This window comes from Branchiostoma floridae, chromosome 7 (genome assembly GCF_000003815.2).
Source record: "Branchiostoma floridae strain S238N-H82 chromosome 7, Bfl_VNyyK, whole genome shotgun sequence".
NCBI lineage: Eukaryota > Metazoa > Chordata > Leptocardii > Amphioxiformes > Branchiostomatidae > Branchiostoma > Branchiostoma floridae.
Window position 1 is genome coordinate 395,465 of NC_049985.1, and position 24,862 is coordinate 420,326.

At 42.2% G+C, this 24,862-nt stretch overlaps 5 protein-coding genes across 5 annotated transcripts in view; 3 read left to right on the forward strand and 2 right to left on the reverse strand.

Annotated features, from left to right (window-relative positions):
- Positions 1 to 8,863, reverse strand: part of LOC118419472 (ubinuclein-1-like) — a gene marked incomplete in the record, with an annotated part of 32,754 nt that extends 23,891 nt beyond the window's left edge. The window contains 3 exon segments of the mRNA XM_035825852.1: positions 780 to 833; positions 1,708 to 1,842; positions 8,492 to 8,863. Coding sequence (XP_035681745.1) covers positions 780 to 833; positions 1,708 to 1,842; positions 8,492 to 8,674 — 372 coding nt within the window.
- Positions 8,864 to 11,612: 2,749 nt separating this feature from the next.
- Positions 11,613 to 12,196, forward strand: LOC118419381 (mitochondrial import inner membrane translocase subunit Tim8 B-like). Its single transcript, XM_035825746.1, has one exon. The coding sequence runs from the start codon at positions 11,694 to 11,696 to the stop codon at positions 11,970 to 11,972; it is 279 nt and encodes a 92-aa protein (XP_035681639.1). The 5' UTR covers positions 11,613 to 11,693; the 3' UTR covers positions 11,973 to 12,196.
- A 91-nt stretch (positions 12,197 to 12,287) lies between these two features.
- Positions 12,288 to 14,896, forward strand: LOC118419380 (mitochondrial ribosome-associated GTPase 1-like). The gene is made up of 3 exons (XM_035825745.1): positions 12,288 to 12,435; positions 12,670 to 13,702; positions 13,752 to 14,896. The coding sequence occupies exon 2, from the start codon at positions 12,724 to 12,726 to the stop codon at positions 13,672 to 13,674; it is 951 nt and encodes a 316-aa protein (XP_035681638.1). The 5' UTR covers positions 12,288 to 12,435; positions 12,670 to 12,723; the 3' UTR covers positions 13,675 to 13,702; positions 13,752 to 14,896.
- Positions 14,897 to 16,026: 1,130 nt separating this feature from the next.
- LOC118419382 (mediator of RNA polymerase II transcription subunit 7-like) lies at positions 16,027 to 21,894 on the reverse strand. The gene is made up of 4 exons (XM_035825747.1): positions 21,684 to 21,894; positions 20,494 to 20,621; positions 18,108 to 18,248; positions 16,027 to 16,786 (listed from the first exon to the last, which is right to left on the reverse strand). The coding sequence occupies exons 1-4, from the start codon at positions 21,876 to 21,878 to the stop codon at positions 16,576 to 16,578; spliced, it is 675 nt and encodes a 224-aa protein (XP_035681640.1). The 5' UTR covers positions 21,879 to 21,894; the 3' UTR covers positions 16,027 to 16,575.
- A 1,634-nt stretch (positions 21,895 to 23,528) lies between these two features.
- LOC118419818 (tyrosine-protein kinase Tec-like) overlaps positions 23,529 to 24,862 on the forward strand; it is a 25,527-nt gene continuing 24,193 nt past the window's right edge. The window contains exon 1 of the mRNA XM_035826423.1: positions 23,529 to 23,674. The gene's annotated coding sequence lies outside the window, so the exon portion shown is untranslated. The remainder of the gene's footprint in view (positions 23,675 to 24,862) is intronic.

Below are 24,862 nucleotides of genomic sequence, written 5' to 3' on the forward strand. Positions count from 1 at the left end.
CAGGTCCTGCAATGGTCACAAGGAAATCAATCACTGTCATAAGCGCCCTCTGGCATAACATACAGATACTGCATTGCAGATCATCATCAGATAAACATGCACTAAAACAGACAAGCCTAAAACAATTCTCTTGAGGTCTCATTCCTGTATTACTCCGAGTGCAGAGTCACAAAGAGTCCGTGCCCAAAACATGATTGGGTGTCAAAAGCTTGTGTGTAGGTGGATGATAAATTCCCTTTCATCGCCCCCACTTGATATCAGAAGGATTTTAGATAAAAGCTTGTATATTTCTGCTATCATCGTGCCGGAAAGTTTCATAATCCCATTGATTTGCGGACGTGTACGTTCCTTTGTTTTGAGTGCTGCGGCCAGGCCTTTCTCTGCTCAAAAGGCCCTCGGGCGGCTATCGGGTACTCGCAGTTTGAAATCCGATAACTCTAGTTGAGTGGGCTAGATTTGGGTGTCATTTTTTTATTGCCTAACGAACTAGTGCACTTGCAATAGAAAGCAAAACATCTCCAGAAATACTGGTTTTTAATTGGATTTGCGGGCATAGAAGTTGTGTGATTTAAGCTGTATTCCTATGGGACGGCGAAATTGTGGAATGAGACCTTGACTCTGGAAAGGGTCATTGCAATATCACACACACAGATACAAGCTCTGTCTTCCGACACAGTGCCATAGACAAACTGGACAACAATTCACAGCCTCTATGTCCTCAAAGAAAGGTCACAACATTGTGACCTTGACCTTTATACACACCACAGGTGTTTACTGACCTGTATTCTGTCCCTTCTTTTGCCCTTGGCTGACTTGCTGACTGTAGACGGACCCTGAGAAAACAAGGTCAACATGTTATTTACATAATTATCTATTGCAAATATTGTTGTTAATGATGTGATGTTATATACTCCATTATAGTTGACATGTATGTCATCCTACACCATGTATATATAAATGTTCTCTTTTTGTTTTCATTCCTATCATTTATGAACTTAGAAAATTGTTATTGATAAGTATCCTGTCCAAATCCATATGTATCTTCTCTGTGTTTGTCAGCAGGGCTAGCCCTTTGCAATAGCCATAGGCTAGTTGGGCAGCCCTAGCTGTGTGTTCTGAACAGCCAAACCAATAAATAAATAAATAAATAATTATTTACATAAATTTTGACATGTATGATGTAAGTACAGTTACTAACTAGGACTAAGAACTCAGAAGTCAACATTTGTATGAAAATATTTTTTAAGAATTTGTTAATGAAGATTAGACATCCAGGTAATCCGATACACCATTTACTCCACTATGTTACTTGTAACATCTGACTGTATACAGAATTTGGGGTAACGCTAGTTCACTTTTATCCGTGGGGCGACCTTTATCCGTTGTCTTTAAAAACAGCACATTTGGCAGTATCAAGTCTGTGGACTGTGCTTTCAAATTTACAATATTTTTTAAATGTTCCTATTTGAAACCACCGTCCATCTACTTCATATACGTTTTTTTTTTACATACAACGGATATAGGATACCCTCGGTTAAAGGTGAACCAGCGTTAAGTTCCAATCATCTTTAGTGTTGGTTAGGTAACTTAGACTTAGACTTACTATTTAGGTAAAGTTAAGTTTTCCATAGAATACAAAATCTATTCAATTGTAACTTTTGTGTGATGTAACATTAGTTTGTTACAAAAAATGTCGATGAGGCTCACGTATTTCTCTTCGAAGTGCCTGGCGATCCTCTCCACATCCGCTATCTCTTTAGCATCTGCTGCAGCGAAGGGGTCATCGGAGTCAATGACCTCGGCGTCCTTATTTGGAGTTGGCCTACTGTCCTTGTCTTTACACTGTAGAAAAGGGAGGGACAGAACATGTGAACAATGATTCAACGAGGTTTGTGATTAATTCATGGTTCAAACTATTTTACAGTATGATTTCCAGTACTTTGGCATACTGTGAATGCATTTCAGTTGGCAGGTATTTAATTTTGCGGTAGCTCAAAAAAGGTCTTTTGGCGGTGGTTTTAAGTGCGGTCAAGTGGTCACCGCAAAAACCGCGAACATTAATCCACCGCAAACATTTCTGTATTTACAGTATTGTGACTTCTATTCTAAGGCACTGGGAAATATTTCAGTTTTAAATACCAAAACAAGGCATTCACTGATTCATAGATATGCCAGGTAGCAGACTTCACTTCTTTCACATACATGTAGGTCTCAAAGTAAGAAGATGCAAGGTCACTTGGCAGCTGTGAACGATTGATAAATTAGTCACTGAACTGGAGTAAAATGTGTCCAAATGAAATGGTGAGTTTCATTTCATAGCAAATTTTACTTGAAGTATTTCCCTTTGTGGCTTTTGTTTTACTAACAGATTATAAAAATGAACCAAACAATGAAACACAGACTTATCACTATTAGTATTAACAGCCATAAGTTGTTCTCAACTGTGACACACATCATCATCCCGGGCTGCTTGCCCGGACAAGTCCACCTTCTCCTTCCAGACGCCTCTGTCCCCCATAGCGTTCTTTAGGTCTTCGACCCGAAGCCCCACATCACGGGCAAGCTGGTCTATGTAGGTTACACACAAATGTTCCTCAAATGCTGTGGTATGTCACTTAAAAAACTCTGTAAATATCATGTCTACACGTGTTTCAAGAGAAGAGGGAAGAAACTGTGTACTTAGTATGTAGATATAGATAGAAAAAAGCATAACCTCGACATTTTATTTCATCTATTCAACTCAATGCATTTACCCCATGTTGGGCATGGATACGCAATAAAAACCATTGTCATCAGGGCTTGAAATACTGGGTGCATGTCCACCTTGGTGCATCCGGGTTTTTTCTGTGGGTGCACCAGTGCACACAAATATTTTGTAGGGTTATGTATATAAAGATATCAAAGTATATTGGTATACACCATTGTCTTGACATCTTAGTGTTAGACAGAGAATAGAATGTCTGTCATAGTACTTGTACTTGTTTAAGAATTTGATTTTGAAGTTGAAGAAGTTGATGAAGAAGTTGAAGTAAATTGAAATTAGTCTTTTTTCTGACGTTCTACTTTATCTTATGTGGTGCATCAGTGCACCAACTCCAAAAAATGAATTTCAAGCCCTGGTCATTAAATTTACTGTATTTTACACAAGTGTGACCTGACGTCAATATCACAGCTATAGTTACATGTGATGTTAACAGAGTGCCAACTTTTAATTCTACATTTTCGAAATGACCCCCTTCCACACCAATCTCCTTGTCACAAACTTTTAGAGTAGGGGGCTAATATATGAAAGTAGCAGGCAAGGCACGTAGCGGCTTGCGGCGAGCCACGAAGTGGCGAGCGGGGGGTAGGTACGGGAGGGGGGTGTCCCCCCGTCCCGTAGGGGGGGTCTGGGGGGCCTCCCCCTGGGAAAATTTTTAAATGTAGACCCCTAGATATTGTTTGGGGGTGTATTTTTGGTAACTTTTATTGTTATCTTTAAACTTTGAATTGACAAATAAATCCTGAATTTCAAAAAAATTCGGCATAGGTTCCCCGCTATGACCCCTAACCGGGGGCCAACTATCAGAAAACTGCCAGAGCTTTATCAAAACAAATTGCTGGGGGATTTTGTAACAGGGAGCACTGGACTTTTTTTAAACTTTTATTTTTCGAAATTCTACCCCAAAGTAGCCGGCTGGAAAAATGTAAGTAGGCGGCTAAAATCGCCGCCTGCCGCCTTGTTTTGACAAGGCTGTCCTGATTGGTCGCTTCACTTCAATGCCATTCCCACTACGCTAAAATAAAATCCTGGCTAGAACCCTGTACTACCAGTACATCTGTCCAATATTGCAGTGCAGCTTTTACTATCAGTTTATGTGTGCTGGGCAATGGTAGGAACGTCATAGGCTGGCACATGAATATCATGGTGCTGGTCAACTGCAATTTCAACAGACGTGTACCTGTAAGATTTCTTTAGTTTAAATTTAACAGGTTTGTTCAAAGCATGACCATTTAACCACTTCTAGGCAATGAACTAAGTTATTGGATGGTAAAAATCATTATGCATTGAGAGTTTGAGACAGTAGTGAACACAGGTTTTGGAGGCTTGAAGATAAAGACTTAGAATTTTACAGTTGTACAAACTGGATGGTAGCTTAATGTTTGTTACTCAAATAGTCGACAAATTTTACATGCGCTATTTTTCCAAATCATTTATACTATTTCAAATTATTAAGTTAGAATGTGTATAGTGGTGTTATTGAAACTAACAACTTCAAAATGAACACATTCTTCAGATGAATTTCAAAGATAATACAGGAATAATACACAATTGTAATAAGCTGAATGTACATTCTTAATGCTCACAAAAGTTAATGTACTTATTCAATAACATTTACATTATTGCAAGCAGCAGAGTCACATTTATTTTAATGCATGCCATTTATATCATATGATAACATACTAGTTAAGTTATTATGTACATACATGTATATCAGGGGCATCTGTACGCATGTACATGAATGTGTAACAAGACACCATTCACACCTGTCTTCTAAATTTCCATATAGCCCGAGGAAATGACATATACTGTCAGTCAGTACATAATATCTAGATAGAAGAGCTGATACAAAAAGATAGTAGACATGGGCAATCTTTACACTATTCAGGGCTCGAAATACCACCTGCATATGCACGGTAAAATTGGAGCTGTGCAGGTATTTCTGGTGTCTACCTGCACCTAACCTGCATTGGTCCATGTAAAGTTTATACATAAATGTCCTATAATGGTATGGTATATACAAATGTAGATTGTCATTAGCTGCATTGACTGTTACTACCTATAAAGTATAAAAGAAAAAATAGCAATGGTTCCTGAACTATTTTAGTATGATCTAAAATTCCTAAATTAGGATTGGTGCAGGTTAAATTTGTCTGGTGCAGGTAATTTTCAATGTTACCTGCACCAGTGCAGGTATGTAGAAAAAAGTATTTCGAGCCCTGCTATTAGTATTGCAGTACAAGCAGACGTATCAATTATCAATTATAATGTATGCCATTCATAATCAGAATAGCACTAGTCTACATTCATGTAATAAATGTATGATTGTACATAAACATATATGAATTAGTAACAAGATCCAAATTACATGCATCTTCTAAATTTCCATACGCCATGACAATATTATGAGTAAAGCTACCAAAATTACAAATGTATCCGCATGTACCAAACCATCCAACGTTGAAATGATTTTTTACTTCAACAAACTGCACTATTTCCTACATTGTAAATATTGCATAGCCAGCTCGGCACTGCGATACATAAATGTGCAGCACATAATGTAGACAGATGGCTGTGACCACACACATCACATTACACCGCAGGGAACTGTAGATCGCCTCTCAACTCCTGTCTTTTGACCAGGTTAGCTATTTTTTGGCCCATTTTCATCTCCAATTCCAGCACAAATCCAACAAAAAAATCACTGTTGTTTCCCATAAATTGTAATTTCAGAGCTAGAGATCTGCAGGAATGGTCTGCAGTCAAGGTAGGTGGTGAATATATAAGTAATACATTGTTACAGTTGGTCCTGAAAGATTCCCAGTGGCCTTATTTTTGTACTGTGACCTCCCCATTGCAAATTCAATGGCCCCATGCAATGTATCTGCCTTGTAATTTTGTATGACAACGGAATTACAAAATTGTTTAAACACAAACCTAAAATGCCGCAAAAACCTTCCTTTCCCTCTAATAGCACACACACAAAAAAAAAACACACACGAAAGGACATGACAGCACTCAGTCTCTACTTCCTTTAAGCAACATTATAATATGTGTATTCGATCAGAATTAATAGATTTACAGCACATGTCAATATGGGCTGCAATTTGCCTCATATATCAGTAGACTGAGTAGTGAAACATGTGTACTAGTAGTATGTTTTACCTGTCTAGAATATGACGTTCCTGAATGTACATACAGTTGACTTGTGCAAACGCAAAGACGACTTATGAACAGTCAGCAGGGCTCGAAATACTGGGTGCATGTGCACCCAGGTGCACCCAAAATTGGAGCTGTGCATCCAATTACTTTCTGTGGGTGCACAGGGTGCACCCAATATTTTCATAGGCTTATGTATGTAAAGATATCAAAGTATAGTAGTATAGAAATATAACAAAAATGCCTGTCATGGTACTTGATGAAAACATAACTAAGTTTTGTTATCAGGTTTTTCTGACATTCTACTTAAATTTAAGTGGTGCACCCAAAAATGTTTTGGTGCACCCAATTTTTTAAGCTGGGTGCACCAGTGCACCTAATCCCAAAAATGAATTTCGAGCCCTGGTCAGTCACTCAGTGGGCAAGATTGTTAACGAGTATGCAACACTTTGTGCTGCCACTTTAGCTGTCTTATTCTTAACTTTTATTGTTGAATGCCCAATATCAATCAAGGCAAAATGACTGTACTAGTGTACAAGAATTTGGAACAAGTTGGACAGTAGTACAATGGATTTCATGACAAAAATAAATGTTTTCTGCAGGGAGTGTAAAGTTGATATTTCAATTACCAATTTTGTGGCTATTCCAAGGAGGTTTTAAAAACCTCATTGGTAATACATTATACAGAATCAGCAAAATCTGAACAAAACCATGACAATTATGCACCTTTCCAACAGCTCATCAATATGCAAATATGTAAATTACAGCCCCATTAATTAGCTTTACTTTCCAATCATAACAAATGAACATGATCTGCTAAAAAAATTCTGCACACAAAAAAATCACGCCCAGTACGTGATACAGCAAATGGCATTGAATCGGCCCTAATTAGTATGCATGTATGTAAATTGACCCAATTAATCTGCTTGTCACAGGTGTGTAAAATCACACGATCTACTTCAAATCAAAGTCCTCAATGTGACAACCGCAATTCTAATGTCACCACATCCGCATGTCCGGTGCTACCTCCGAAGCGCTAATTAATATGCACGTATGTAAATGAGGCAATCAGCGAACGCTACTCATTACCAATAAAACATTTACCGACGCGCCCTAAATACTCGACGGCGCTTCAGGTATGTTTCCCTCTGCCAAAACTCCTGCAAACATGCACACTCGAACAGCGAACTTGCGCCCTCATTTAATATCCACAGTGCTTCCGTCTCATTTGCATTTTTCACAAAACAGATTTCCCCAGAATAGGCGAATGCCGTGGAAACCACCCAAAACGTCGCCGCACTTGCCCGCGAGGTTTCCCCACGAGCGCCGCACGTGCGGCCCCGGGCCTCCCTCCCCCTCCCTCCCGCCGCTGCCCCGGTTCGCACCCGCTCACGGCCTGATCACTTTCATCAACCTGCCATTAATCGCCTCATTATGCATTCAACCCCCCAAGACGCCCGAGAAAAATAAAAGAAACCACAAAATATAATATTTTCTGCTCGGTTTAAAGACTTGAAGTTGATCAGACCGCGTTCGCGGGGAATTTTACCACGCGATCCGCTCACAAAGGCGACGTGCGCCGAGAAGCATTCCACGCTTCCATGCCCTGATGCAAAGGTTATTTTCATGACCCCAAACAAGAGCAAAATCTGTCAAACCATCCAAAAATCCTGCCAGCAAAATTCTTCCCAAAACATTCTGGAAAAAAAACCTACACTATAACACTTTCCCCTTTTCCCTACAACACGAGTAGTGCAAAAGTGTCCGATGTTTGTAACAACTTCAGTCTCCCTTCACGGCGACAAGAACGCCGAGCACATATTTTGCCTGAAAGTCCAACATGGCTGCCGAACTGTTTCCCCCACCCTTCGTCAAGAAAAGCTGGACAGATTTTGTAAATGACAGACTTGTAGGCTGCCAGTGGTGTGGGTTTGAAGCCTGGCAGGCGTTTTTACAGTTCCAGATTCTCGGACTGCAAAATCAGGCAGCGAGCTTCGTAGCAAGTCGCTACAACACAAACGGGACGAAACGTACTCGGGTCAACATGATGGCGCTGGGAAAGGAAGGCAGTTCGCCTTCTCCCCTGCTCTGTGGCGTGTTTTTCGATCGGGTTTGGGCTGTGTAATTTGTCACGTCGGGAACAGACATGTCGGCCTTTGTCTGGACCAGGATTTCGGCCGTTTTTACCCTCTCGATTCCCGGCAAAACGCCGTCAAACCCGCACCATGCGCGAACCATCCCCACCGCAAAAATGTCCAGGGAAACATGTAGGATTTGAGTCGCTCATTTTCAAGCTTCTCGTCGCCCCAAAACGAACGACATGAACACAAGAAGGAAGGGAAGACTGTTGTTGGGTGATAAATAACCCCAGCATTTTCAGCTCGTTAAAAATTCGAGCTCAAAAGTCGAACATTTCCAGGTTGTTTTGTAAGGTACACAGGCCCCTCCTGTTCCGGGCTACCCCCCGTACTACGCCCGAGTTCTCGCCCTAGCAAACCCCGACAGCTGTCAGGTTTTCAGCCAAGGGAGAGGAGACAGTAATGGCGAAGAATAAAATAGAAAAAGGCTCACCATGGCATTTTTAACGAGGTCGACATAGGAGATCTCGGGACAGGTTTTATCCGTGCTCGGTGTGAGGTTGAGGGCGAACCGAAGGGTCGGAGCACGAGGAGGCGTCGATTTCTCCTTCTTCTCCTTGTTCAACGGCTTCATTCCCTTCAGAGGAATCGGCACAATCCGCTTGGCTTCCGCCATGGTTCATCCGAGGGTCGAACGCAGCTCCGAAACACAGCAGAAATACAGATTTGTGAAGAAGTCAACAACTTGAACTTCCAAGTTTAGCCGCCATTGCCGCCATTTTGCTTTCTGTCACTCGAAGCTCAGTCCGCATGCGCAGAACGGGATTGTGGGATAGCTGTAGGGGCGTGGCCTGAAGTGTCGTCTGCTAGAGTCGGTCACATGTTGTAAACAATCAACCAGGAAATACTTTCATAGAAAGTTATCGCTCTCTTTTCTATCTCTGTTGGTCACACAAAGCAATAACGCTATAAAACTGATACACAAACGGTCACTTCTCGACGTTCTTATAAACAATCAACTAAAAAATACTTCAACAAAGATCTCTCTCTCTCCCTTTCTTCTAATAGTTCTATCTCAGTTGGTATCAAAAACTACACAAATGGTCATACTAGTATCTTGTAAACAATCAACTGGAAAATTTACTTTTATAAAGTTCTCCGTCTACTAGTATCTCTTTTCTCCTTGCTGTTCAATTAGAGTAATCTAAAAAAAATTACCACTATTTGTAATTTAAAAAATAGGAAATACTTTCATAAAGTTCCCTCTCTCTCTCCCTCTCTCTCTCTTCTCTGTTGTTCACCAAAACTACGAAAACGGCAACATGTTATAAACAATTACAAATAGAAGATACTTTCTCTCAGCAATCCAAACCCACACGAACGGAGACAAGTTGTTAACAATCAATTAAGAAGTTACATTCACTCAGGAATATAAAGATACACAAACGGTAACATGCTGTAAACAATCACAAACTAGTAGGAATACATTGCACTTGCACTCAGCAATCCAAAACTACACAAATGGTCACATATGCATGTTGTAAAATATCAATAGAGAGATACGAAATCATGATCAAACTAGGCAAAAAGCCAAATGTTGTTTTCAAAAATCAACTTTGTTATACTTTTACCCAAGATTAGTAAAATGTGAAACTACACGAACGTTGACATGTTGTAAACAATCAACTGCGGAATACTTTCACGGCGAAATGTAAAACTAACGTTACAAAAACCGCGACAGTGCTGTAAATAATCAACTAAGAAATGCTTTCCTGTTGTTCACTCAGCAATCTAAAACTACACCAAAGAAGACAAGTATATTGTCGATACAATAAAGTCGGGGTGAGTGGTTTTTATAATGCAACTTCAGTTTCAATTATGAATGAAGAAAGTTCTAGTCGGATTCTGATTGATATTTAAATAAGATGCTGTTTTTAATGATGGTTTTCTACATGAAATATCATTACTTTATGATTGTGACTTTTTTTGCGAATTCATTGTTCTAGCAATAACAATAGCATACATGTAGTTCAAGCTAAACGAAGTTCGTGAACGTCGATGGAGGCTATATTAGTATATAGAAGATCGCGTAAGAGTTGCTTTGGTCATGGCGGGATTTTCATTTCCGTTTTGAATAACTGGAGAATCTGTCCTATTGATCATGGGGAATATGACTAAGCAGTGTTTTTTTTTTTTTATTATCTTTGATAAGCTCAGACTGTTATGATTTGTAACTGTTACATAACATTACACTGTTACATAACATTACATTACATGTTGAAGCTAAGTAGGAAGGTGTATGTCGCATTCGATCCTATTAAAGCCACCACCACCACATACCGATCCCACTACCCGATGATTTCAATTTTGTTCTGAAGAAGCCAAGAAAATGTTCCGATTCTGAGCTTGTTTTCTGCACACTTAAAGAAACCGCAGAAAGAGAGGAGGTCATGGTTATGGACGCTTTCATCTACATCTCTAGTATTCTCTACCAACATAGTCCCTTGACACCCAAACAGACACACAGACACACACACACGCAGACACACACACAGACACACACACACACACACACACACACACGCATACACACACACACACAGACACACACACACACACACACACACACACACACACAGACACACACACACGCAGACACACACACAGACACACAGACACACACACACACACACACACACACACTCACACACACATACTCTCTTTCTCTTCCTCTCTCCCCCCTCACTCTCTCTCTCCCTCTTTCTGTCTCAGTTTTTCTCTCTCTGTAGCCTTTCGAGCCGTTACTTTTATCCACAGTGAAGTATTGAATCAAATTTATACATTTGCATCATTTGAGTTCGTGGATCATAGAATAACCCGCATAGACAAGTGGTAGGTGGCTGTCATTGATTGAGTAAAGTTTCGGATAGATGGTTTCGCTCGTTTGTTTCATTATTTCTTGTTATCTTTCCGGGGAATACAAAGGGAGGGAGGGTGATATTTGGCCAAGAATACAAAAGGGAGGGAGGGCGATATTTTGACAAGTTTAACAAAATTTTGGTGAGGCGGGCCGAGGGCTAGCAAAGGTGTCACCGTACCTGTTCCCTCGCCCCTTTCACTTGAAGTGTGGCATTCTGATATACAAACATCGATGATTTCCGTTTTGAAACCATCCAGAGAAGAAGAGTTGCATTATCTGCTTACTTTAGTTTGACTAAATCCGGATTTATTTCTAACATTTCTCTGTTGACTTTGTCTACACATTCGTCTTGAAGCACCAACAATTTTGAAGCAATTGAGGTCTTAAAATCCTCCTTGATTTAAATAATAACCTGATATTTCCCAAACGGTTGTTTGACACATGCGTCGTCTGCAACGATTGTACCCAGAAGCCTATTCGCGTGAATCTGGACTAAACTATTTTGAAAATGCACATGCCGTACGACAAATAATCAAATAGTCATTTTAGCTGCATAAGAATTAAAAAAAAACATAATCAAATTAAACATTTGGATAATTTTTCTGATAACTGGCGTGTTTTTGTTTAGTTTTGTTGTTTTCTTGATGTACAGAACATTTTAGATCCTCCATGAAAAGTGGTCTCTTCCATTGTCCTCACTGACCTCTTGTCCATCTTGGAAGGTATCGCTGGCTCCAAGTTGACGTCGCTGGAAGACGGGATCTCTCCCTCAAACATGTCTAATTTTGGCGGCAACGACGAGAAAGTAGACCCAGTCCTGCGGCAGATGATTCAAGAGGAACAGGTAAAGGCGCAGTTCCAGGCTCAGGTCCACAACTTTACCGACAAGTGCTGGGACACGTGCGTGGCGGACTCTCGCCTGGGGAACAAGCTGGACTACAGGACAGAGGCGTGCCTGCAGAATTGTGTGGAGAGGTTCCTGGACACAACAATCTCTGTAACCAACAGGTTCACTCAGCTGCTGCAGAGGGGCGCTACAGGCGGCATGCACTGAGGAAGGGAAGGAGATACAGACACAGATACAGAAGACCGCCCCCTCCCCAACTCTACATACTCAGCATCATATTCCCTTGCCTTGTGTATAACAACTTTGTTTACTGAAAAAGTACCACATACCGGGGATACTGCTCAGTAGAACAAAACATGTTTTTCTTCTTCTGCAGTGTACGTTTTTGACATGATTTTGTTTGAGGACAGCATACACTGAGCTGAGAGACAGAGAGATCGCCCCCCTCCCCACCTCTCTCTCTATCATATATATTAAGCGTTATAAATCCATTGTGACTCGTTGAATAACTTCGTATACGTAGGGAAGATCCTCGTACTGTTCGGGTTCGTACAGATAGTGAGGAGTGACGGGGATGGGCTGAGAAAACAGAAAGGTGGCCCCCCCTCCCCACCTTTGAGTACTGAACAATATAACTCTTGCAACTCTTTGGATAACCTGGTAAACCAAGGTAGAACTCTATATACTGTTTAGTAATAGTAGAAAGATTTTGTTTCGTTTTTGCACCATTTGAACAATTGGTTAAACTGAAAAAGCTAAGCAAGATGGCGAGTTCCAGGGCTGCGAACAAGTTTCGCACAGCGTTCAAGTAAACTGCTCAGTCTTTGGATCCACCTGGTACACCATATACTGGTCCATGTACTGTTCAGTACTAATAGAAAGATTCTGTTTCATTTTTGTACAGTGTTGAGGCTCTGAACATTTGGTCGAGGAACTGTGAAAAAGATTTTAAAACAAGATGGCGAGTTCCAGGGCTGCGAACAAGTTTCGCACAGCGTTTAACTACAAAGGGTACGAGGTAGCGCGATGGTTCCCCGGTCACATGGCCAAAGGCTTGGGCAAGATGCGGAGGCAGCTGAAGGGCGTTGACTGCGTCATCGAAGTTCACGACGCCAGAATTCCGATCTCCGGTCGGACGCCTCGCTTCCAGGAAACGCTGTCCATACGACCTCACCTGCTGATGCTGAACAAGATTGACCTCGCCGACCTTTCCAGGAAAAGGGAAATCGAGGAGAAGCTACGACAGCAGAATGTCGAACACCTGACCTTCGCGAGCTGCACCACCTTCAAGGACAAAGATGTGAAGCAGATCATGCCCAAGGTCATGGACATCTTGGCCTCTTCTCCGGAATTCTACAAGGGAGAGGACGATGACATCACTCTGATGGTGATCGGGATCCCGAACGTTGGGAAATCATCGCTCATCAACGCCTTCCGGAGAATGTACCTGAAGAAGGGGAGAGCCACACCTGTGGGGAAGGACCCGGGGATCACGCGAAGCGTCCTTACAAAAATCCGCGTCTCGGACAGGCCGTCCGTCTTTCTACTCGACACTCCAGGCGTGCTCTCTCCGAACATTCCCGACGTAGAGACGGGCTTCAAGCTGGCGCTCGTCGGTGCCATCAAGGATCACCTGGTCGGGGAAGACTTCTTGGCGGACTACTTGCTCTTCCGGCTGAACCGCCAGGAGAACTTTCGCTACGTGGAGCACTACAAGATGCAGGAGCCGTGCGACCACGTCTTGAAGATGCTGGGACACATCGCCGTGCAGATGGGGAAGTCTCGCAAGATCAAGATGGACTCTGGCACGGGCTCCATGATCATTCACCAGCCCAACTTCCAGGCCGCAGCACTGCAGTTCCTTAGGGACTTCCGGCAGGGGGCGCTAGGGCCTGCCATGCTGGACTAAATAGACAGGGGGCGCTAGGGCCTGCAATGCTGGACTAAATAGACAGGGGGCGCTAAGGGGCGCTAGGGGCCTGCAAGGTTTGATTGAACTAGCAGTAGGAGTAGCCTGAGTACCATCCTCCATAGTGCCTGCTGGCTTAATCTTTTTGCTTGCTTAAACCACTAAATTCCAACCGTCGGGGATATACATTTAGGTTCAGACTCTGTCTGTGGTTAGCAAGCAAAAGGATTGAGCCAGCGGTCACTACTGAGGAAGGTACTCAGGCTACAGTAGGTGATGATAGTTTAGACTTTGAGTTGGGCTTTAAAGTTTAATAGTTTTATATCATTATTACATATATTAATGTGCTTATTTCTGATGGCATGCTGTTCTATTTGTACATGTACTTGTTTTAAGAAGACTGGGCATGAGAAACAATGGACATTTGAGGCAGATATGACATTATGAGGCCCAAAATAGGCATCAAACCAGCTTGCTGATAAATCATGCCTAAGATGATCACACTGATCAGAACCTTTCCAGCCATTCCTGGATAATTGGTGTTTGTTCTACAATAAATCAGAAGCAAGCAGGACTCTTCTTATCTGGTGCAATGTTGAACTGTCATTTCCAACACCAGAAATTGAACTAACCCACATTTTCTACTGTCCAACTCGAGTCTTCGTTAAGGAATGAACAATCCAATGCTTCTATGATAGGGAATCAGTGTTGGAAGCTGAGAATGTCTTTTACCAACACGGGAATTTTCAAGTTAGGACTTGTTCTTAAGATACGCTGTGAATGTAACTGATGGTTTCTAAATCTAATGATGAGAAAGAAGTGTATTGTGTTGACTTCATTGTTATGATGATTTGCAGGCTTAACATTACAAGTATTGTTAAGCAAGGATATACCTGAATCTAGGATATTTCACCACGCCATAACCTTGGTATCAGGACTTTCAAACTTGAAAAAAGAATAAAAAATCATCCAAGGTTTGATAATCAATCTACTCAGTGGTGTATGATTATGCATTGATTATACCACCAGTCAGTCATTGTAATGCAATGTAAGGTTTCCCCAATTCAAGTGTGTATTCCATTGTTCTAATTGTAGCTGCTCTAAGTATAATTGGTATATGCTGGTGTCTACAGTGGCTAATGTAGTAGACATTTGAAATTTGAAATACAAGACTGATTATCTGAATTGGTGTTTGTGTATTTGGTTTGTTTTATTGCTTGAACGATTCTCGAAAAATGGGTCATAGATATGCCTGGGTGATGTACCACTAGGGTTTTACAGAGTTACATTGAATTAATGTAAGGTTTAAGGATTTTCAGGTAGAGGCATTGGGTGATAGCCTAATACGATAGGTCAAGAGCAAGACAAAGTTTTATCTAGACTCCAAACGAAAACAATTTTTTGACACCATTTATTATCAAATTAGACCAAGTCTTGGCCTTGTTTATGTTATCCTTAAATTGGAAAAAGGATGTATATCAGAATAATAGATAATACATCAACATGATTAGGTTGTAACTATATCCTCCTAGCCTGGGTGTCATCTTCCATAACAACCACTGGCTAAATCTTTTTGGTTGCAAATAAAATCCATGGTTACATTGAGCCAGTGGTTACAACAGAGGATGACAACAGGCTATGGCATTGGTGCAGAACTCAAACATACACTTCCCACTGTATGGTATACTGTCTATTTTCCTCTGTCTTTGGAGGATTAGATGTGCTTCAGGGCTCTAGCCAGCTCAAATTTTTTTTCCGTCAGCCAATTCCCATTGTCAAGAAAATCGCGAAAACACTCTTCCATGAGTTAGAAAGACTGACCTTGAAAAACGGGTTTTAATGAGATCATCGTATGCTAAAGGACGCCGACACACTTCGTCGACAATAATAACAATAGCAAAACAAACTGTGTGTGGCTTTTACGGCTGTTGACGGCGTCCCCAAGCCGCCTGTAGCTTCCACCAAGGATTTTTGTCCGTCAAGGTTGACGGATTGGTTTTAAATTTTTTCCGTCACACGCAGCAAATTTCCGTCAATTGACGGAAAAACGGACGCTGGCTAGAGCCCTGATGTGCTTGCACCTAAGATGTCAAAATGATGCTGGCATTATTGATCAACACATTTTTATCAACATTGAGACTGCATGATTATGATCATAGTGAGTCTACTGTTAAGCTATATAAACTGTCCCTAACATTCATAATAAAAGTCCATTTGTTAGGGTATGAACTGTTTTTACTTAATACTAGTCTAGTACTTTTCAAAAAGGGCTGGGAGAATTTCCCCATACATATCTTTTGTCTTTCCTTTGTGAGCTGATCAGGTGTCACACAACCATACAGACAATATTTGTTTGTCATATACTTAATTGTACACTGGATAAGTATTACTCAAGCAACTGGAAAATAAATTTGGGAACAGTCAAATGTTTTAGACAGCACCCGCTGTCTTTTGTTAGTCGCTGGACACAGTAAGTGTAACAATCTATCCCCAGAACTGTCAAAATTAGGTTGCTTATCGAATACTTAATGCAAGATACCAGTTCCATCTCTGGTCCTGCTCCGAACACAGAGCAACACAACATCAGTCCGTCTTAACACTTCTGGAATAAATCAGTATAAAGGCATCTTCTTGCATCCATCTCCAGCTCTCCACAAGAGTTAGACCATCACAAGTACCAGCTAATGTTCATACAGTAATGTTAATCATGTGGCAACAAAGTTCAGCTATTTATCAATATCTTGACTTGATGTTGTCCACTATGCTGCACTTGAGTCTGTTTTTCCTGTAGTTCAGCTTTTTGTCAAGATTTGAAGTTGTCCACTATGTTGTTCATAATGATTTGATGTTGTCCACTATGCTGTGTTCATCATGACTTGATGTTGTCCACTATGCTGTTTATCATGACTTGATGTTGTCCACTATGCTGCACATGAGTCTGTCTTTCCCGTAGTCCTCGTCGCGTTTGCTCTGCGAGATTCCCGCCCGTCGGTTCAGCTCCTCCAGGTTCGGCTTGACGTCCTCGCTGTCAGAAGCGCCCCCTATGTCCTCGGGCATGGACTGCACGCACTGCTTCAGCATGTCGATGACTCGGTCCAGGTGCTGCTGGAACCTGAAAAAGAAAAGAATCATTGTGTCATGCTGTAGACTGCAGTTATTATCAAATCTGCTAGGTGGCACTACTGTGTGGTCAGAATGCAGGTGGTGGTGCAGGGATTGTTGCTTCATTTGCAATTTTGCCTTCTTTCTGTACTTGCTGCCATAAACCAGGTGAAACCAATACAAACTTGGTGCCAAAAGACAACCTTAGCTGACAGACAGTCAAGGACCGATTTTAAGCTACTCTGTACTGTCTATTCAGTGATATATGCTCATCATCTTGCATATTGACGGCAAACCCCACCCCCACAAAAAATCAGAACAGCTAGTAACAAAAAAATGGACTTGAGAAGAGAAGGACCAGATGACTGGTGAAAATATTGTTGGTAAGCTCTGTACTTCAGGTGCGGAAAGACAATTTTTTAAACATATCTTGTGTTAATTTCTTGATATACTTTCTTAAAACTTTAATTTTTTGTTTCCACAAAAGGTTTTTAAATGTGACCCTAGCGCTTCTTACTCTCACCTGTCTGCGGTCTCCAGCCTTTGTCGTTTCTGCACCTGGTGTGTTACACCATGAAGTGGTTTATCGGATATGCAGCTTGTACAGTCAAACCTGCCAGAGCGACCACCTCTTCTCAGCGACCACCTGGCCATTTCGACCGCTTTTTCTCGGTCCCGATTTATTTTCCCATTGACGTAAGCATTAAGCGACCTTTTCTCAACGACCACCTGGCCAACGCGACCGCGACCGGCCCATATTGGGACCCATAACGACCGCATCATTTTCAAAATTGAGGTTTTCATCGATTTTTTATGATAAATAGCGCGATTTTGTGCCGAAATCGGCCAGTTTGCGTCAGATTTTGGGGTTAAATTTACAGTTTACAGTGTGCGTGTTGTATTTGACATTAAAGACCTCACTTCTTTGCGTGCGTGCAGTGTGCTTGCTATTTGCCATTAAACACAGCGGAAACCATTTATACTTTGCATCGGGCATGTTTTGAGTCGATACTCTTCTCAGAGACCACCTGTCCAAATCGACCGTTTTTTCCCGGTCCCCCGGGTGGTCGCCTTGGGCAGGTTTGACTGTAGTTGTACTGTTCAGTACAAACCTGGTGTGTTACTGTTACATCATGAGGCTAGTTCACCTGAACGTATATACAGTACAAATGACACCTGTCCTCACCTGTCTGCGGTCTCGAGCCTCTGTCGTTTCTGCACCTGGTGGTTTATCGGATATACAGCTTGTACTCTTCATTACTGTGTTACTGTTACATCATGAGGCTAGTTCACCTGAACGTATACACAGTACAAACGACACCTGTCCTCACCTGTCTGCGGTCTCCAGCCTCTGTCGTTTCTGCACCTCCATCATGACGCGCAGAGTCTCCCGCGCCTGGTGCGGCCGGTACTCGTTAATCAGGTGGTGCATGTGGATGAACAGCAGGTTCAGGTCGTCAATCTTCTCCTCCCTGTTGTCATGGTAACACAACAAAAAACATGTTTGACAAAATCACCATGAGGTGGTATATCGGATATGCAGCTTGTACTGTTCAGTACATGTGCATGTGGATAAACAGCAGGTTCCATCTTCTCCGCAACAAAAATATACATGAAAAATGTTTGACAAAAATGCCCCTGCAATGCCACTACTAGAGGCTAGGGGTACTCGTTAATCAGGTGGTGTATGTGGATGAACAGCAGGTTCAGGTCATCAATCTTCTCTTCCCTTTTATGTGAAAAAACAACAAAAAATACATGTAAATGAGAACAAAAACTTTACAACTACGCCTGGTATCCAAACCTATTAAAATTACCAAGTCTCTTCAAAGATCCTCTCGGATTTGTGGTAAAAGGGAAAGGCAAAGATAATGATAGGTAAAGGTAGTCCCATAGCCTTTTTGAGGTTGTAGGGGCCGTGGGTTGTTATCCACTGTGTGTAGGGCACAGCATTGGGAGGAGGAGCCCAACCCTTTCCTTTCACCCAGGCTTTTAGCTAGGATTTTATAATAGGGAGTCCAAAGTTATTGGTGAGTCACGGTAAGTGACTATTGCCACCTTCCATGGTTTTTGATGATTTTAAGTTTAAAAAGTGCATTCTTAGGTTTCCCAAGAGGCAAAAATACTGTTCCAGAGGTCATAGTAGAAGACTGTGACCACAGATGACCTGTTAGCATCCCTGGTCAATCAGAATTTCATGCTTGTCTGACGATTTTCTCTGTAGTGAAAGGGCGTCCAGGGGCATCAAATTTCTTGTTATTCTAAGAAAAGTGCGTCCAGATGACGCGTTGACGCATGCCTGGCTAAAAGCCTGCTTTCACCGCCCCATTAGAAGTCAGGTACATGTTTTTGCTAAGGGTTTGACATTGGTGACTTGATAAGGGATTGGAGCTCTTCCCAGCTCTTCTGGGTTCTAATCCCTTAAAGGGACATAATGTAAAATTAAAGTCACTGTTTTCGGTCATTTCTCTACATAATGAGTTGAGTTTACCTTATTACACTGCACAGCAATATTTACAACGTATGGATACGACTTTGTTGAGCCGTGAGAATGTCTTGAAATATGCGCACTTCCCTCCGCCGCTTGAGTTGTCCGCCATTTTATTCAACTCGCCGGCGAGCCAAAGTGCGCTTTAGAACGCGTTCGGTGGTTCGCTCGAATCATTACTGAAGTTTGTTGAAAGTCCCGCTACGCTCCGAAGATCTGCGACAGCAACGGTCGATTCGGAAATCTACGGTCGGCTTACTTCCGGTAGGCTACCCGGAAGTAAGTGAATTTGGTCCCGGCTTACTTTGACGTTGTTAATTAGCACTAGAAATGTGATAAAATGACACAGATAAGTTAGAAATAAGTTGCAAATGTCAATCTGAATGGAGATTTTCAAGTTCAGAACATTTGAAATTTTGGCGCCATATTTCTACATTATGTCCCTTTAACAAATCACCAATGTTAAAGCTTCAGCTTCTCTGGGTTCTGGTACAAACACCCTAGTGATCGCAATAAAAAATTTTCCCAGCAACTGTATTGAATTTGGAAAAGGTCAAGACAGTTTTGGTTTGTTCGATCCCAAGAAGAAAATTTCCATCTCAGAGCGAGGGTCCTGGAGACAGATACAGAAAACAGTGGTAAGTGTAAGTGTAAGTTAGATTAACTGTCCAGCTTACCTGCATGGGGTGTTGGGAGACTTGATGAGAATGTCATCAGGCTTACCTGCGAGGAGTGTTGGGGGACTTGATGAGAATGTCATCAGGCTTACCTGCGAGGAGTGTTGGGAGACTTGATGAGAATGTCATCAGGCTTACCTGTGTGGGGTGTTGGGGGACTTGATGAGAATGTCATCAGGCTTACCTGCGTGGGGTGTTGGGGGACTTGATGAGGATGTCATCAGGCTTACCTGCGAGGAGTGTTGGGGGACTTGATGAGAATGTCATCAGGCTTACCTGCGAGGAGTGTTGGGGGACTTGATGAGAATGTCATCAGGCTTACCTGCGAGGAGTGTTTGGAGACTTGATGAGGATGTCATCAGGCTTACCTGCGAGGGGTGTTGGGGGACTTGATGAGAATGTCATCAGGCTTACCTGCGAGGGGTGTTGGGAGACTTGATGAGGATGTCATCAGGCTTACCTGCGAGGAGTGTTGGGGGACTTGATGAGAATGTCATCAGGCTTACCTGCGAGGGGTGTTGGGAGACTTGATGAGGATGTCATCAGGCTTACCTGCGAGGAGTGTTGGGGGACTTGATGAGGATGTCCAGCAGGTCCAGGAAGTTGACCAGGATTGAGTGGTTCAGCTTCTTCAGCTCCAGCTTGTGGTCAAACTTGTCTGGATGGAGGCGACGGATTCCCTGCACAACACACAAAGGCAAGGTTAAAGTTAATTTTGAGCTGTACTTATTGCACAGAGTCAAATTCTGTACGTTTGAGGAATTACAAACCAAAATGTTGTTTTTTCTCATCAGTCATATTTTGAGTGTGGTGGGTTCTTTAATGTGCTTGAGGTGTGGCATTCTGCAGCAAGGTACTTATTTACACCTGAGTGAAGTGGGGAAAGTCATGAAGAGTGCCTTTCCCAAGGGCACAAGGGCGGCGGCATATCTACGGATTTAAACCCCAACCTCTGGGTTACGGTCCCAAAACCCTGCCATTAAGCCCCACTTGATTTCTTTATTTATCCTTGGTAATCCTATACAGTTATCAATATCTATACAGCCTATGCTCTTGAGTGCAAACCTGGTGTATATATATAGTATGCCTTAAGGCAACAAGCAAATAAAGAGTAGAGTAGAGTAGATTCTTCGGTTAGGTAGGAGACTCGCTCCAGTTTAAACCGCTCCTCTTTCTCATCGGTCAGCATACCGTCATTATTGGTTTGTGTGGTTTGTCCAAGGCTTTATAGTTGAACATGATGGGATGGTCTTCCATGGCCCTATCTAGCCTTGATTTAAAACTGTTGACCGTTGGTGCTGTCACCACTTCTTCTGGCAGTGCGTTCCACCACGGCACTACTCTGTTGCTGAAAAAGTCATGTCTCTTGTTGGTTTTTGATATTGGCCTTGTTAAGCGTTGGCTGTGACCTCTTATTCTCCCTTCCCTCTTAACTTCCGGTGTACATGGCTCCGTGTCGTATAGCCCGTGTGTGTATTTGTATGTGATCACCTCTCAGTCTCCTGTAAAGAAGGGTGGGGAGTTTCAGGGTTCTAAGCCTTTGTTCGTATGAGAGCTCGCTCAAGCCTGGGATTCTTTTTGTTGCACGTCTTTGTATGTTTTCTATGATGTCTACTGACTTCCAGCTCCCAGGGGACCATATGGGGGCACCATACTCGATGAGAGGACACACTAGGGATTTGAAAAGGATGGTGAAGACCTCAAAAACAAACAAACAAAGCGAGATCTTTTCTGCCACTGACCTGAGACTCCAGCGGCCGGATGATCTGGTCGTCCACCTGGTAGTCGCTGCCAAACATGGAGTACTGGTCTGTGATTGGTGGAGGCGGAGGGGGCGCCAGGCCGCGGGAAACATTCTCCGTCGTGTACTGGCTGACAAACTGCATGGGGGGGAGGGGCATGGCACTCACCCCTGCCTCGCCCTCACCTTCCGCCATCTTCTGTAGTACGAAACATTAAAGACGTAAGTAAGTGTACTGGACACTAAAGACGTATAACTAAGTAAGTGTACTGGCTCACGAACTGCATGGGGGGCAGGGGCATGGCACTCACCCCCGCCTCACCCTCACCTTCTGCCATCTTCTGTAGTTTTTTAAGAAACATAAAAGACGTAAGTAAGTGTACTGGACACTAAAGACGTAAGTAAGTGTACTGGCTAAGAAACTGAATCGGGGGGGAAGTGGCATGGCACTCACCCCAGCCTCACCATCACCTTCCGCCATCTTCTGTAGTTCTTTAAGAAACATTAAAGACGTAAGTAAGTGTACTGGACACTAAAGACGTAAGTAAGTGTACTGGACACTAAAGACGTAAGTAAGTGTACTGGACACTAAAGACGTAAGTAAGTGTACTGGACACTAAAGACGTAAGTAAGTGTACTGGACACTAAAGACGTAAGTAAGTGTACTGGACACTAAAGACGTAAGTAAGTGTACTGGACACTAAAGACGTAAGTAAGTGTACTGGACACTAAAGACGTAAGTAAGTGTACTGGACACTAAAGACGTAAGTAAGTGTACTGGACACTAAAGACGTAAGTAAGTGTACTGGACACTAAAGACGTAAGTAAGTGTACTGGACACTAAAGACGTAAGTAAGTGTACTGGACACTAAAGACGTAAGTAAGTGTACTGGACACTGAAGACGTAAGTAAGTGTACTGGACACTAAAGACGTAAGTAAGTGTACTGGACACTAAAGACGTAAGTAAGTGTACTGGCTAAGGAACTGAATCGGGGGAGGGGCATGGCGCTCACCCCCGCCTCACCCTCACCTTCTGCCATCTTCTGTTCTAACAAACATTACAAACAGTAAATCAGACATTCTCAAATAAGGCTTTGAAGTTTATCAAGTTGCAAGTGGTAGGGCAGAAGGTACCTTCCAGATAGTAGTTTGCTCCATCGTTTATTATTTGTATACACTATATACAGTAGCTTCTCACTGTGGCATTTATCATACTCACACACATATGCACACACACATACTAGTAACATCACACACACACACACACACACACACACACACACACACACACACACACACACACACACACACACACACACACACACACACACACACACACACACACACACACACACACACACACACACACACACACACACACACACACACACACACACACACACCACAAAGCAAGTTTGCACACACGTCTATATAAATTGCGATCTACTTAGAGCAGTTCAGGAGGAATAGGGCTTACATAACGTACCTTAATTTCTATAAGTCACAAGAATGTTGACAATTCTTCTTCAGTATCGATAGAATCAAGGAAATCGCCTTTAGATGAGTAGTTTTCGGCGTTTGGGTGATTTTTTTTCAAGTGTCCGCCATGACAGTGTCGGGCTAGTCTATTCTATTTACAGGGGTGCTCTTTACTTTTATGTAAAGGCATATATTACGCACATATGTATTAAAATGAAAATGCAAAATATGGTCTTCAAAATTTGTTGGTATCTTACATTACCTATTACTTCCCTAAAAGCTGTTTGACAAACCAGTACCTAAAATAAGTCCCCATGTAAAAAAATAATGACCCTATCCAAAAATTGACCAATCAGCTGCCGGCCTGAGAAAGGGGTGTCCATTCCCCAGGCCACACATTTAGACTGTAACTTGTAGTTGTAGCAGATCGTGTTTGTGTTTTCCTGATCTCATTTCTGGCCTTTTTGTGGCCACCTGGGCTTCTACTGATCCGTCTTAGATCCAGATCACAGGTAAGACGTTGCATTTACTTCTTAAGCCGTCCAAGAAGCTAACATAAAATTCCTTCCAAGTAGTTTAATTCCCGCCAAACTACCCGGAAGTAAAAGTATGCAGGCGTTGTCGAAAGATCAAAGATCAGGTATTATTAATTAGTGGCTAATCATTGATATTCATTAAATATCTAAGACTTTTATGAATAAAATAGATCAATTACTACTGGTTTAGTAGCAAAATCTAAGCGCCAATACCAGGCTAACTTGTTAAACTTTGATAAAAAGCCAAGTTTAACTTAAGCAAATACTCATTTTGCAAACTTTGCAAAGACTTCTTTAATAGATCTAGACTGGTTTGACACAATTTGCAAATACCTTTAGATTTGGGTTCGACAACAAAACAGCACCAGGAAAAATTGTCAATCTCCAAAGGGTTCACGTCTTGTGAACCCTTTGATGATGATGATGACTCATAGTCTGTCCTTAAAACTTTCTTTCCTGGAATTTTAAGACAGCTGCACTTCCTTGAGGGGTTTCCTGCAGGACTTTGTCATGTCTCAAGTTTGGGGGTTTGCATGCTCGTTTCGGTAATAAATGCCCAGGCAGGCCTTTTCATTTCCCGTCAGTTCTAGAGAAATCCATCATATTTACTTACTCTAAATGCATTTAAGTTTGCAGGGATTTAATTTCACGGTAACGGGAAAAAGGACTTTTCGCGGTGGTTTTAAGTTCGCAGTAGCACCATGCACTGTAGTCTCTTACTGCCATGGAAAAATGTTCGCGGTGAAGCAGCCACCGCAAAAACCGCAAACATTAAACCACCACGAAAGTTTCTGCATTTACAGTAATTCGTATCGAGGTGACCAAATTTGGTGTAAATTTTGATATCTTCTGAATTCAATGTAAACATTTCTCCGGAACCCCCATGCAGATTCTCAAGTTTCTGTCTGCCAGTCATGATGATTCATTGAAGCGTATGATTTCTCAGCTCACTTAAGTTGGATCATAACAAGTGCAGTAGAAGCCTTTTTCGAATTTGCCAGTGAATTTCGTGCAGTTACCAGGCTGGTGCAATAATGCGAAGTTATCCAGCTGGACTGCACCGGTTAAGCCCCGTTTACAAATCAAGATTTTAGCTCGGCCGAGTTGTCAGCTGAGCTCTAAATTACGAGGAGGTATGACCCTGATGCCGACGAAGAAACTCTG

Bases quoted from the DNA above. Each gene is read 5' to 3' on its own strand.
- LOC118419381 (XM_035825746.1), top strand. From the start codon at position 11,694: ATGTCTAATTTTGGCGGCAACGACGAGAAAGTAGACCCAGTCCTGCGG.
- LOC118419380 (XM_035825745.1), top strand. From the start codon at position 12,724: ATGGCGAGTTCCAGGGCTGCGAACAAGTTTCGCACAGCGTTTAACTAC.
- LOC118419382 (XM_035825747.1), bottom strand. From the start codon at position 21,878: ATGGCGGAAGGTGAGGGCGAGGCAGGGGTGAGTGCCATGCCCCTCCCC. The intron at 20,622-21,683 runs GTCAGTGGCAGA...TGTGTTGTGCAG, and splicing joins TCCGGCCGCTGGAGTCTCAG to GGAATCCGTCGCCTCCATCC. The intron at 16,787-18,107 runs GTGAGGACAGGT...TTTCTTTTTCAG, and splicing joins AGGCTGGAGACCGCAGACAG to GTTCCAGCAGCACCTGGACC.